This window comes from Rousettus aegyptiacus, unplaced genomic scaffold, assembly GCF_014176215.1.
Source record: "Rousettus aegyptiacus isolate mRouAeg1 unplaced genomic scaffold, mRouAeg1.p scaffold_m13_p_6, whole genome shotgun sequence".
NCBI classification, from domain to species: Eukaryota; Metazoa; Chordata; class Mammalia; order Chiroptera; family Pteropodidae; genus Rousettus; species Rousettus aegyptiacus.
The window spans coordinates 42148950-42160044 of NW_023416309.1; the positions used below are offsets into that span (position 1 = coordinate 42148950).

At 42.9% G+C, this 11095-nt stretch overlaps 1 protein-coding gene across 1 annotated transcript in view; it reads right to left on the minus strand.

Moving 5' to 3' along the window:
- Nucleotides 1–10074, minus strand: part of COL17A1 (collagen type XVII alpha 1 chain) — a 49260-nt gene extending 39186 nt beyond the window's left edge. The window contains exons 1-5 of the mRNA XM_016154459.2: nt 9673–10074; nt 4618–4680; nt 2563–2607; nt 1444–1548; nt 494–625 (exon numbers count right to left, since the gene is read on the minus strand). Coding sequence (XP_016009945.2) covers nt 494–625; nt 1444–1548; nt 2563–2607; nt 4618–4669 — 334 coding nt within the window. The 5' untranslated portion in view covers nt 4670–4680; nt 9673–10074. The remainder of the gene's footprint in view (nt 1–493; nt 626–1443; nt 1549–2562; nt 2608–4617; nt 4681–9672) is intronic.
- Nucleotides 10075–11095: the final 1021 nt, after the last annotated feature.

The following is an 11095-nucleotide window of genomic DNA, read 5'->3' on the forward strand; positions in this document are numbered from 1 at the left end:
TGTCCCCGTGACCCTGAACATCCCATCTCTCCACCTCCAGGCATCGAAATCTCACACGACACGAAGGCCCAGCTCAGATGCCACCTCCTCTCTAGCGTTTTCCCTGGGGACTTAGCTGGAAATGATAATCCCCTTCCACTTTGCATTATAGTTTTTATCTGGTGTCTTGACTTGTCTATTAGACTATAGGTTCCTTGAAGACAAGATCCATGGCTGATTAATTTAAGAGTCCATCAAAGCATTCTGCAAGGTTAAAACATGGTAGATATACCAGTTGACAAAGTGACTAAGGATGAATGAAAGAATGAATGAAGGGGTGGGTAGGTTAACAAAATTGCCAAGTAATATCAGTCCATAAAAGAAATGAAGAATGGAGAGAAAGGTGAGGGGGTGGATACAGGTGAATATAGGTGCCAGTAGTTCAATCTTCAAAGGATGAGTGAAATTACGTGGGGAAGAGAGTGGTTCTCTTTCAAATCCGCGGGACTCATACCTTCGTATGCTCCATGGCGGCTGATGTGAGTTTTCCTTTCAAAGGTTGAACCCGGTGAGTTGGGCAAAGTGGAGGCAGGTGAATGAGCCCTCCTGTAGCTGGAGGTGGAGGCGTTGCCTCGTGTGCTCCCACCTACAAGCAGGGGAAAGTGTCAGTCCTCACAGCACGTCAGCAGGCCCACATCCAGTTATATTCGCCAAGTCTACCCAGGCTGCTCATGAGAAAAGAGGGCCCTGTGGAGGGGCCGGAGGAGGTCGGAACTGGAGGGGCCCACCTCAGCATCCCACGGCTGCTCAGAAACCGTGGAATTATTGCTGCTGCCCTTCCTTCCCAAGCTGACCACTGGAAGGCGGGGAGGTCCCTGACGCACGTGGGTACAGGGCATAGAAATGGATGGGCTTCGCGGGGCGGGACTTTTCTTGAGGGCCTGGCCTTTAATCACAGATCATTGCTGGAGAGACTAAAACAATCGGATGTGGAAGGTTTCTAAACAGATAAGGGCAGGCGCTTCTCTTGGTCATCCTGGCCGTTTGCCTGTCTTAGTCTTCTTTAGTGTCACTCCGAGATTTTTTTAACGGCTTCATGGGTTATGTGTGTGCTGTTTTTTCCTTCCTTGCCTTGTTTTGTTTTGTTTCAGTGTGAGAGATACCATGAAAGCGGGTTTCATGGGGAATAATAGGCCTGTGTTGGATGCTTGCCCAGTGAAAAAGCAGCCACCTCCCCATGAAGCCTCTGTAATTAATTATTGTTATTTATGTGGGGACTTAATGAAAACTGAGCCCATTTTAAGCAGGCATCAGATGCAGATGTCTTTGCTGGGTTGCCTGTACTTTACATAGCTCTTCAGGGCATTTGGAATGGATGACAAAGAGTTTTGCCCTCTCCTTGCGGGACTCTCTCGCCCTGCCCCTCTGCTATTCCCCCGGCCCCTCCCACTAGCAGGCACTTACTTGAGTTTATGTAGCCGCTGCTACCATGTGTCAGGCTCTGTTTCTCCAGCCGGCTCCCTCCACCAAGAGAGCCTGTTTTAGCATAGCCATTGCTGGTCCCCCCTTCTGCAGAAACAAGAAACAGGTGATGATTTATGGATGGAGCCAGCCCAGAGGGTCCTCTCATCCCTTGCCCCGTGGAAGCCTTCCCTGGCTTCTCAACCATGGCCCTCTTGGTTTGGGATCCTTTTCCCTTCTGTACCGCACAATGCCAACCGCCATACTCTCGTTTTGTTTGTTTCCAGCATAAATATCAAGAGCAAATATTCCACCCGATTTAAAAGGAACGTCTTCTGGGTGGAGCCTAGCTTACTAGAAAAATTTAAATATTAGAAAAGATAGCAAGGGGTGAAAAGCATCTTGAGGGCAACACCTGGGTTGGGCTCGCTTTTCTCAAATGCCTGGTCAGTGCCCCTGACACGGCAGCCCCTAGAAGTGTTGGAGGGATGAGTGACAGCTCTGTGTGGCTGGTATTCTGCTTGGCTGCCCATCAGGCTCCAACCTCTAGTGCTGATGGGTGGGATTTTCACACAAATCCCCCCCCCCCCGCCGTCCATGTGCCAGGCTTCCTGGGAGGCGCAGGAGTAACTTCAGGGCATCATAGAGTCCACTAAACATGAGAAAAGAGTGGGCTCGAACAGACTCCTGATTGGCTGTTCCCTGCTCCCACCCCAAGCTCAGGTCGGATAGGATTTCTCATATTTTAGTGTCCAGATCAGGCAAATCTACAGAGATAAAAAGTAGATTTGTGGCATTCAGAGGCTGGGGAGACGGGAGGGAGAAGGGAGAGTGACTTCTAATGGCCATGAGGTTTCTTTTTGATGTGATAAAAATGTTCCAAAATTAGATTATTACAATGGCTGCATAACTCTGTAAATATACTAACGATCATTGAATTACATACTTCAAACTGGTGGATTTTATGGTATGTAAATTAATGCCAATATGGCTGTAAAAAAAAAACGATTTCAGATATTTTAGATTTGCTCAGCTGAAGTGTGAGTGCCTCTGGGAAAGGTTACATGCAGAGCCCTTCACACGTGACTTACTGATAAGAAAGCTCTTCAGGTAGTTACTTACTTGGCGGTAAGGTTGTAAGTCTTGTAGTTACTGTTTCGGAGATAACTAGAAAAAGACAAAGAAAAGATGAGATTTTATGTAATGCACTAAAATCTCTGCGTTTTGGCAAGGTCTAATGTCTTTCATAGGCTCAGCACATTAAATTGGGTTCAAAAGAGATTTTTGTACACTTATGCCTTAAAGTACGTGATCTGCCCCACTACACATGAAAATATGTGCAATAATAATGGAACTTACTGTACCGAGAAAATAAGTTTATATCCCTTTGAAACCAAAAGTAGGTAGCTACCCATCGATTTGAAAATTAGTTGTCTCGGTGTCAATGTTACTCATTTAAAAATTAGATCCAATCTAGGCCTGGATTTGCGTTTGAAGAAGGCGCAGGCCCCGAAGTCACGTTCCAGTGTCTCAGGTCACACTCTTTCTTTGTACTGCCCGTTCCAACCAGTCACCCAGTCCAGATGGGGCCAGTGCATCATCCTGGCTGTTTCTATTGTGAAGTGGATAATTACCTTGTGCTTTTTTAAAAAATGAATTTGGGGATGTCTCAAAGACATCGTAATTCATTCTAAAATCTTCGGGACCATCCCTGAGTGTGAGTAGGTGTAGGAAGGAAGGGGGTCGGCAGGCAAGTCACCTTTGGTGCTTGGTGAAATCAGAGATAAACGAACTTCAAAGACATACTTGAAATGCCGGTCTCTTTGCTTCCTAAAACTGAGTTTCACTACGCTACAAATGGCGGCGAGCCTATGGAGGTTATAAAAGCTTTGGCATTTTTTAAAGCACCAGTTAGAAGAAAGACCGCTTATCTTCCTGAGTCACCCTCTCCTCTTCAGCAGCATGGGGAAGTGGGTAGAGCCTCCAAACCACAGTGGGGCCAGTTTCATACTCTGACCATGCCCGCCACTGTTACTTCCCTCTGCGCTGGACATAAAGGCACACTTATCTACTTGCGGTCACTGGTCTTTAAATGCTCTTTGTGTGTGTGTGTGTGTGCACACAAGTGTGAGCATGACCAGGCCTATGTGTATGTGTGGTGTGCATGTGCACATGCATGTGGTTAAGAGGGATGAAAGGAAAAAGGATGGAAAAGATGGTGCAGGATCATTCTGTGCCACTTTAAGCCGTGATGCTCACAACTGCTCTACTCCACACCCGTCTTACTACAAAGCCCCCTTGCTCTTTCCTTCTTTAAACTGCACTTTCCTCATGAGCTTGGGTGTCCTAGCAGGAACCTGGGGTTATGAACGCGGCAGAAACAGCATTCCATACATAAAAGGAAATGGTTTTTCAGACTAAAATGGCAGCTCGATTTGAATAACGGTCCTGAGCTTTCACTAAAACCTCTCAATGTATGGACCTGTGGGATTCTTGGACACTTAAAAATAAATTATGTCTTAACTTAAAGCTCCAAGTCTGTGGAGCCAGAATTTTTTTTTATTGGAGATATATGGAAGTCACAGGATAAGTGAAAGAGTTAGAGCTGCTAAGAGGACAGTTGAAATGTCTTTGAAGTTATCATTCGGGCAGTTTCACAAAAGAAATAAGTCTGTTTCCGATTTTCACAGTAGATGATTGCAACTGTGACACTAGCGTTATTTCAACTTCGTTGCTTCAATAATGGGGATATTATTTATTCTTTTGAATTTCTGTTGCCCTATATTTCTAAAGAAGGAAATGGTTAAGTACACTATGACAAATTCATTCAATAGAATATTACGCAACCATTAAAAATGCTGGTTATAGGAACTACACATCAAAAGGGCAGTTTCATCTTCGAAGAAAAAGCAGAGCGTATTTTGATTATAAGTACCTTAAAATAAAAATCAACAAAAGGCGTATCATGAGAACGAATAAAAAATCTGTTTAGGAACACGTTTAAAATGATACTTTTTTTTAAAAAAAAAAAAGGCAAAAATACCCCACAAGAAAAAACTAAAAACAAAAACTAAACAAAACAAAAAGAAATGATACAGTAGAAATGGTACAGAAATGATGATTTACTCTTTCCAAATTTTTATTGCTTTTGTAATGACCTATATCTCATGCTCTTACTTCTTTCAGTGACTTCGGTGCCATCTCTTTTGTTTTTCTTGGTTACATCCATACCATCGCCACCTGTGGAAAAAGCCAGACACCATGAAAGGCCATGCCCCTTACCATCACTTTTCCTGAAGAAAGGTTCTCAAGCTGAGAACCTGAAACCTGATTCCTAAAATTCAAAGAATAATTATTTAATGGGCACATTTTTTCACATGTGTCATTCCCACTTCTTGTATCAATTATAATAGAGAGTAATTTATTAGTCCCACTTTGGATTCTTGTCCTTGTACTGGGATCTCATTTTTCAAGATCTAGCTGAGCAGGCTGCCCCCTGCTGGGCATTAAAGGACTTACACAGAAGATGTGCTCTGACTTTGACTAGAAAGCTACGTTATTTGCCAAATAGCTGAAGGATATCCGTCAAAGCACTTTAGTGCTTTCAGCTAACTCATAATCTTTAATGTGCTATATGGAGCTCCATTAATGTAAGATATTTATGCTCTATTATTTAGAATTCGGGTGTGAAAGTGATGTTTGGTGGGTCGAAAGCAAGATAAAAATCATTATAATGGTCATACTTGTATGGAACTTTATACTTTTCACCATATGAAACTTGCTCTTTAAAACAAACTGGCTCTAGTATGCTTCTTTGTAGATGTAAATAGGAAAAATGTATTTATTTTTTATTTTTATTTTTAGGCCAGGTAACCCTTGGTTGACCTCACAGATTACAAGGACCTTGTCAGCTTCCAATCCTTTATTTTTAACTTTTTACACCTACAGCACCTGGTCTTCTTAGGTGGTCTCCCATCCAAGTACTAACAAGGCCCAACGCTGCTTAGCTTCCAAGATCAGACAGGATTGGGCTTGTTCATTTAAAAATATGTGTAAAATCTATTGAAATATGTAGGATAATAGCTATTTGTATATATTAGCTACATTCTCTGCTTCTGGAAAAGAAAATCACTGAGATCTTGTCCACTGTGTCCTGAAGCGTGGATGACTGAGGCAGGACTGGCATGAAAGGGTGGGCTGGGTTGGGGTTCAGACCTAAACATGCAGGAGAGCACAGTGAGGATCCCGTCTCAGCTGGGCTCTTTCAGCTGCAGGTCCCAGTCTCAGGATCTGGAAGGACTTGAAATCTGGCTTTCCCTTCGTTTCTTTTCTCCCACCCCCAAACCTGCCCTTCCTCCCAGTTTATTTTTTGGATGAAGTTTAAATTGGATTCTAGAATTTGGGGGCAAGCCGCTTCTGCCCAAGACACCCCTCACTTGAAGATCTCTCATCGCAAGCTTTTGTTGCCTGCCTGGTGGCTTTAGTGCTTAATCTTATTATACTTTTAGGGGCTCACCAAAATATTTTAATTTCTTTTTAAAATCAGAAGGAAAAATGGACACCATCCAACCCGGATTATATTTTTCCAATGAAGTTATAAAACATATATAATTTAAAACTTTTTTTTTTTTTAATGGAGGAAGAAGTTTTAAAGGCAAACATGTCTAAGGCCATAAAAGTCATAATGTAGCCCTGAGTAACTTCCGCACCGAAAACCAGGGCCACATGAGACCAGCTGGTCAATTAACTGGTAGAATCAACCTAGATGAGCACAGTTAGCCTCAGGGCCCGGTAGAAAGTGCCAACTTCTTGCTCATCCAAGTATCTTAAATGCAGCTCTAGGTAAGGAATGAGGCATCACAGAAAATCTCCTAGCTGGACCAGAGAAACCACAGATCTTTTGCAGGTATGAGTCCCAGAGCCAAGAGGAGGGGCTCCATAAACAGTTTAACAAGGGAGTCCAGCCTCATCGCAAGGGCAAACTTGGCCTGTGATTCTGTCTGCATTCCGGCAATAACCTGTATGACTTATGTCATGCCAACTTACATGCAACCGACACCCTCTTTGAAACCCTTTATTCAAGCATTAATTGCCTTTGGTACCTCTGAAGTTCCTCTCCATTTTTTTTTTTTTAATAAATTGGTCATTAGTTGTGAACCAGAAGACATTTTTGGAAATTAATCGTTTAAACGCACCTGGCTGCTGCTTGGGGCGCCACCCAGGATGGCACCTGAATTGATATGAAATATCCCAAAAGGAACTGTTTATAAACAATCTATCTATGGAAACTTTTATTTCCTACAAATTATTGCTCGTTTTGATCCTTTAATGAAAGTTGCTGCCAACAGTTATAAATCTGGGATTGGCTGGCTTTATTCCAGTTGTAGCCATCAAGGCAGACTGATAACAGCTCCCTTTGGTGAGAGTCTCAGAGTCCAAGCAGCAAGACTGGCATGTGTTTTCTTGTTCTTTCTATACTCAGAAAAATAGCAGACATTTCTTGGTTCCCTCCAACTTTTCCTTAAGTCCTAATGATAGAGCCTTGAGATCTGCAGCAAAAAGCCAAGGGCTCCCCAACTTCCAGAGAGCACAGAGGGACAGCTTGCTAAGAAATCAAATGCCCTCCTCCAGGGCCTGGGGGCTCCTCACTGGCAAGTATCCTGAAATAGAATGTGCCCAAGGTGAGAGTGGGTGGATGGCCCCTAGCCTCTCTTTCAGGCTGAAGCGCCTCAGATCACTGTGTCCCATTGCCATGCAGAATGCTTTCTAGGGCCTGAAATGTACAGGACTGAGCTCCGCTGACTTGGCCAAAGCCCTCTTCCAGACTGACAGTCTGAACTGGCAGGAGTGTGTTGGGAGACGAATTCCTTTAAACCAAATGTAAGAGAAAACTTTCTGTGAGTGAGTTATCAAATGGGAAATGAGGGATTGAGGCACAGACCTAGATTGAGATTATCCCATGGGACCTACAGTATTTCCGCGAGACTTTCTTTTTAAGTATTTTAAGTGCTGGTAGTTTTAGAAAGTGTAACTAACATAAGGGAAATGAAATTGCATGCCCAGGCACGAGGCTGATTTTCTCCTTCTCAGCCGTGTTCACTGGCACGTTCTCCTCCAAAAACACTACCTAATGGAATGGAAGTGCGATCAAGTAGCATAATTTTTAATTTCTTGGATGTTTGGGCCACTTCACTAGAACTAAGGATGAGAAAGTCACTCAAGTTCTCAATTCAAAAGTGTGCTAATTTCCATCCATCGTTCTAAGTGGCTGCTTCATGATTATTTCATAGTTAATGCTCTGTTGAAAATGTTAAAAATGATCCCATGTCATTTTCTGATGCAGGAAAACACAATTCAAAATCATTTTTCTACTCTCATGAGTTGCTTTTTTCTTTCCACTTCATTTAAGTGATGTCACAGTCACCTAAAACTGTTTTGATAACACACACACAAGTAAGGACGACCGGCTATTAGCAATCCTAAACAATGGCATTGACCTTATCTTATTCTAAGGGCTCATGAAACACTTGGTCATTGATACTAAGAAGGGAATGGAGAGGCTGAATGTTTTTCTCCCTATTTTCTATTTTAGGAATAACTACTTGGCTAAAGAATCATAAATGTTTTTACAGCACCTATTACTTTTAATTTCTTTAAATTTTAAAATAAAACGACAACAAACTGGCCAAAGTGTGAGAAAGCCATCCACTAGCTATTCGTTTGTAAACACGGAAGAACCAAGAAGTTTGACCTGCGGGAAAACCAATGCCCTGAGGTTCACTGCCCCAGAAGCTTTCATCTCTACCTCGGCAATAGGTTTGCCCCCTGGCTGCATTTGGCATCCTCCATTTCTATAGCTTGGCGGAGGGGGAGCTTGGGCACTAGCTTTGTGATTATGCTGCTTGTTTAGTGCCATGTTTGGTTAAATCCTCCTTCTCTTAGTAACAACAATGAGCCAAACCACCGAGATACTGATTTCTTTCCTCAGGCATCATCTAAGAATGTGGTTAGCTCTTAGGTTGGGTCGGTTTCACCAGAATGCAAAGTTTCAATCTAGGCTTGAATCAGGATCATTTGTTTTAATTTTCCTCCTGTGAATTCTGCTCAGATTTCTGCGGGTGTTTTGAAGGGATTGGGAGTAAATTAGGCCCCTTCTGATTTCTCCAAAGAGGCCGAAATGCCCGCTCTTATTTAGTTCTAACTTAGATCTGTACCTAAACCCAGAGAGAGAGCAGACAGGGGTGGGAAGGAACAAATCTGCTTTTCAAATAAAATTCTTTTCAAAATCTCACTACATTTCATAGACATAGCGAATCTAACTATTAGGCTCCTGATTAACTGCTTCTCAAAAGAAATGATGTGCCACAGAGTCTTTGCCTATATTTTGAGAAGTAAAGTAGTAATTTATCAGTTAGCCAGTTAATGAGGGCCTGTTAAACACCTCAGTTGGTAATTTTCACCCCAAAATGATTGTGAGGGGCCCAAATTGGCCAGTTAAGTGTGCACACAGACAAAATTTTCTTTCTTTTTTATTCTTCTTGGTTCTAAATTTGACTCAGGAAATTCCTGGATTAATTATATCGCTTCGGATATTTCACTTTAGATTAGGAAAGTAGTAATTTTAGAGTGTGATAAACAACCGTGTTTGCCCAGAGCCTTGAGCTTAACCAGAACCTGCCAGCACAGAGGCCTGGGCAGCGCATCAGCTCTCAGTGCCCAGGGGCTGCTTCTAGAAGGACCCACTTACCTATACTGTAACTTTACCTCTGTATTGCTATCTGCTGTCAAAGGGAGAGAGGGAAATAGAGGTCAGGGGGAGAGCGAGAGAAAATGAGAGAGAAAGAGAGACAGAGAGAGAGAGAGATCGAGATTGAGAGGGAAGAAATTATAAAGTCTTATCCCAGTCTAAATGAAACAACATAAGCCATTTTATAACACTGAAAATAATACAAACAAATCTGGCCACTAGAGCCTAGTTTATCTTAACTGGCCTTTTTCCTTCCCTTTACCACCGATGAATCTTTCTCGCTATTCCTTTAAAAGACTTACCCTAAGCAGAATGCATACACCAGAGTAATCAATTATGATCAGTTAATCATTTCAACCGGAACATTTGAAAGTCAACAACTTCATCTTATTTCCTTCAACAAACATTCAAGTTCTAAATGCCAAACCTCAAATCAAAGTCTCAGGAGAAGTGGGGAGAAAGGTCAAGTTTCTCTTGTTACTCACCTAGTTTGAGATTTTGAAGGAATGGGAAACAACTTTGACTTAATTCCCCCCGTCTCTTCCCCTGACGTTTTCTTCTAGACGTTTGCAGTTCCCACTTTTTTTATCCAGACCCAGCCAAGGTGTGTTAAAGCTGAGTGATCTTTCAAAAATGTTCACTTTTCCTTCTCTCCCCCTTGCTTCTTTCAGTTCTTTGCTTCCAGACAAGTCCTGACAAAGATGAACCGGGGTTTAGGCGTTACTCCACCCTTCCAATGATCTGACACTTGCTAAATTAAAAAAAAAAAATCTGCCTCCAGGAATCAAACTTTATAGGAGGCAGAAAGTTTCTCCTACTAGGTAAGGGCGGATTAACCATTCACGAGCCCATAGGGAAAGGAGAACAAAGGTTCAGAGGGAAGGACATTTCCTTTTATTACTTCTCTTTAACTTCTCTAGCCAGAAATCTGCCACGACTTGGTTGGTATTCCCCTTCCCCACTGCCACGGCATAATCAACATCCTGATGTACATGATTTAAGGCATTGGTGGTTCAGTGGTAGAATTCTTGCCTGCCCATGTGTATGATTTGTGGTGTAGCTCAGCACGTGGGGGTCAAGATACCATGGGTGTGGTCAAGGTGATTGAGCCCTAGAAAAACTGTGAAGCTGGCAGGATTTATGTTCGAGACCTTTACGCCCTCTTTCTCCCATTCTGACCCCAGCCAGGTCAAGTCCACCTTGAGGAAACAGTGGGTGAACTAATTCAGAATAGATATTAATGACCGAAAATGTGGAAGAATTGGTGTCATAGGGATTCATTATTTAAATGAGGCAGCCAGATATAGTAATGCAGACTCCAAAGAGTGACATGTTTGTGGCATGTAGCCACCTAAATGATGGAGAGAAAGATACTCTTGGAGAGGGTTAAGGATCTTCTTGCCCCTTTAATCAGCAGCCACACAGTCTCCACACACGTGTGTGGACTCCCAGGGATGCTCCACGGGACCATTAGACTACCCTAGATGGTCAATTTCCACTAGCCTACATAATTCTCATGAATACCTGGAGAGCATGTGGCTTTCCAGGACCCCAAAAGACTAGCTTAAGACTTGGTGTAGGTAATATGGAAAAGTCTGGACTTGGGACCCTCTGAGATGGTTCTTTGGAGCCACAGCATCTTCTCGGAACCCAATGTCAAGTGCAGATTCCCAATTCTGAGGCATCCCTCCAAGATCCTGGAGGGAGTGGGCATGGCATTCCTGCAGCAGAGCACCAGTGCATGTCCACACCCTGCTTTTGTGGGCACTCAAAACACATGGAGGGTTTGAGCACCACCCATGGGATTCTCACTCCAAAGCTCCCGATATTCTACGTTGGAGTCATACATTTCAGAACCCTTTCAGTGATCTAGAATGTGCTACTATTGGGTTTTTGCTTGCTGAGATG